This window comes from Cricetulus griseus, chromosome 3 (genome assembly GCF_003668045.3).
Source record: "Cricetulus griseus strain 17A/GY chromosome 3, alternate assembly CriGri-PICRH-1.0, whole genome shotgun sequence".
Lineage (NCBI taxonomy): Eukaryota > Metazoa > Chordata > Mammalia > Rodentia > Cricetidae > Cricetulus > Cricetulus griseus.
In genome coordinates, this window is record NC_048596.1 from 96,590,507 (window position 1) to 96,593,352 (window position 2,846).

Here is a 2,846-nt window from a genome sequence, read left to right on the forward strand (position 1 = left end):
GAATAGATTGCCCAAAGTTACAAATTTCTGATTTTCCTGGGTTTCCTTGGCAATCAAGAAGACCTCCCTGAAGTTACAGAATCTTTTAATTCTTATAAGAAACAACAAATGTAAAGTATATTGCTTTCCTGAATGCAACAGTTTTACTTACAAGCACACAGGATGTTGTTTCTTGCCTTTGTGGAGGAGAGGCCTGAGGAGATGAGGTCTTCTTCTCAAGATTACAAAACATACGTGGAGAGACCTGTCTCAGGCTTCCTGAAATCTCCTCATTAAAAACACCAGATGGAGATGATGGGGACCCCAAAGGATGAGACTTGTTCTACCTCATGGTTTCCTTTCCCTCAGTTTCACACACTCCTTTAGTTACCATGAAGAAACTGGTGAGAATCTTCCTATCAAAGTACATTTGTAAAAGTCCCTCCATCTATGCTAGAATTTTGAGTGCCCTGATCTTGTGTAGGTCTTGTGCAGGGAAAATTAACTGTTGTGAGTTCATGATTCTGTAACTTCAGAAAGATGTCACATTACTGGTCTATACACAACCAAATAATCTTTATTAATTCTTCCAAAAAGCATTGCAAGGATTTAACATATTCCAAAGTTTTCATTAGAGTATTACACAGAACAGAATATTCATTCTCCTACAGAATCTACAGCACAGTGAGAAAATAGATGTCAAAAATCATAGTTCTATCGTAATACTTAGTTTTCAATAATCACTTTAAGGTATTAAGGGGTACAGAATGATAATTCAGTATACATACTCAGTGCATGATAATAAAATTAGGTAAGCATTTCTATCTCCTATATATTATTTTTAAATTTAATATTAGCTGAGTTATAACATTATGTGCTACAACTTCAGTTTCAATGGATGACTGCATTGTGAGATGATCAAATCACTGGAAGATTCTCTACACATTTTAGAAAATATTTCACCATACCTTTTAAGATTGAAATATTAATTCATTTAACAAAGAGATATCAAGACTTATTTAAAGAACTAGAAAAGTACTCATTTCAAACATGTTTTATTTCTCAATGATTCTTTAGTAACTCTAATTCATTTTATTCAACTATGAATGTTTTATTGGCAATAATAATCATTTTAAAGTATTATGTAAATTATAAAATTATTCAAATATGTATTTCTTAGGACAAGTACTAGATGAACCACTAATAGTTACATAATCTAGAAGACTAAAATCAATTTATCAGTAGACATAAACACACCTTAACAATATTTTGCCAGGTACAGCAGTAATAATAATATAATGACTATACAGCATGATATCCCTATCATTAAGGAATCGACAGTCTAAAACTTTTTATGGAGGAAATTACAAGATCAACAGAATAAAAAATGTATTTATTAACAGGCTCTCCAAACTACAGTATTAAATCATACAGGTGAATAATCAAACACAGATATTCAGGGAAGATTCTCTTTAAAGAAAGAACTCTAAAACTTTCCTAAGGCTGCTTAATGAATATTTTAAGTATGGCCTTACGAATTTGTTTGGTCTTCACACTATAGATTATGGGATTCATTACAGGAGGAATGAGCAGATAAACATTGGCAATTAGAGCATGCACAAATGGAGGAGCATGCTTTGCAAACCTATGAACCAATGACACACTGATCATAGGGATGTAGAAGATGGCAACAGCACTGAGATGGGAGACACAGGTGCCAAATGCCTTTTTCCTCTCCTCCTTAGATGCAATGCATAGCACAGAGCGGATAATCAGAACATAAGAGAGAAGGATCAGAACAGAGTCCAATCCTGCATAAGAGATGACAAGGGTCAGGCCAAATGCACTGTTGATCTTGGTGTCTGAACATGAGAGCTTCATCACGTCCGTATAGAAGCAATAGGAATGATGAAGCACATGACTACGACAATAAGACAGACGCTTGAGGAGCAGGAGTAAAGGAACAAGAGCTGCAGTCCCCCTAATTACAATTGCAAATCCCACTGCAATGATCCTTGAATTGGTTAAGATCATAGCATACCTCAGTGGGTTACAGATGGCAATAAAGCGGTCAAAGGCCATCACCAGGAGGACCGAAGACTCCATGAATGTAAAGCCATGGATAAAGAACATTTGGCCAATGCAGGCATCAAAGCTAATCTCTCGAACATTGGACCAGAAGATGCCCAACACAGTTACCACCGTGGAGAAGCACAAACCCAGATCTGTGAAGGACAGCATGGACAGGAAATAGTACATGGGTTCATGGAGGCTTGACTCAGTGATGATGACAAAGAGGATCATGCTGTTCCCAGAAATGGCGATGGCATATAGACAGCAGAAAGGGATGGAAATCCAGGCTTGAGAGGTCTCAAGACCAGGAATGCCAGTGAGGAAGAAGACTATTGGGTGGGCAGTGCTCTGGTTGAAGGATGGCATAGTGACTTAAAGAAGCAGGTGCCCGTGGGAGAAAGCCACACATCCTGTAATGATGAGAACAGAAATGCTTCCAATCTCTACTACATTTAGACACACTAAAAACCCAGTTTCTGTTGCTCATCTTCAATGGAAAGACAAAGCTATTTACTGTTTTACTAAATCTCAAGTTGAATGGGTGCACTGGGGGAAGAAACAGCACTAACATCTGTGAAGAGACCCAGGTTTTCAGAAGATCTGTATTGTATTATGTGTGGGTGTCTGTATACTTGCATTAGAAAAGAGGCTATATTAGACTGGCAAGATTTCTCAGTGGGTAAAGGCAAGTGGAGTCAAGCCTGATGATTTAAGTTCAATCACAAGAACCCACAGGGTAGAAGGAGATACCTAATTCAGAAAGTTATCATTTGACCTCCTTCCACATCTATGGT

At 37.4% G+C, this 2,846-nt stretch overlaps 1 protein-coding gene across 1 annotated transcript; it reads right to left on the reverse strand.

Annotated features, from left to right (window-relative positions):
- Positions 1-1,476: 1,476 nt before the first annotated feature.
- On the reverse strand, positions 1,477-2,418 carry LOC100760545 (olfactory receptor 51F2). Its single transcript, XM_027407502.1, has one exon. The coding sequence runs from the start codon at positions 2,416-2,418 to the stop codon at positions 1,477-1,479; it is 942 nt and encodes a 313-aa protein (XP_027263303.1).
- Between the last annotated feature and the right edge of the window lie 428 nt (positions 2,419-2,846).

Excerpts from the sequence above, each read along its gene's own strand:
- LOC100760545 (XM_027407502.1), bottom strand. The coding sequence starts at position 2,418 with ATGCCATCCTTCAACCAGAGCACTGCCCACCCAATAGTCTTCTTCCTC.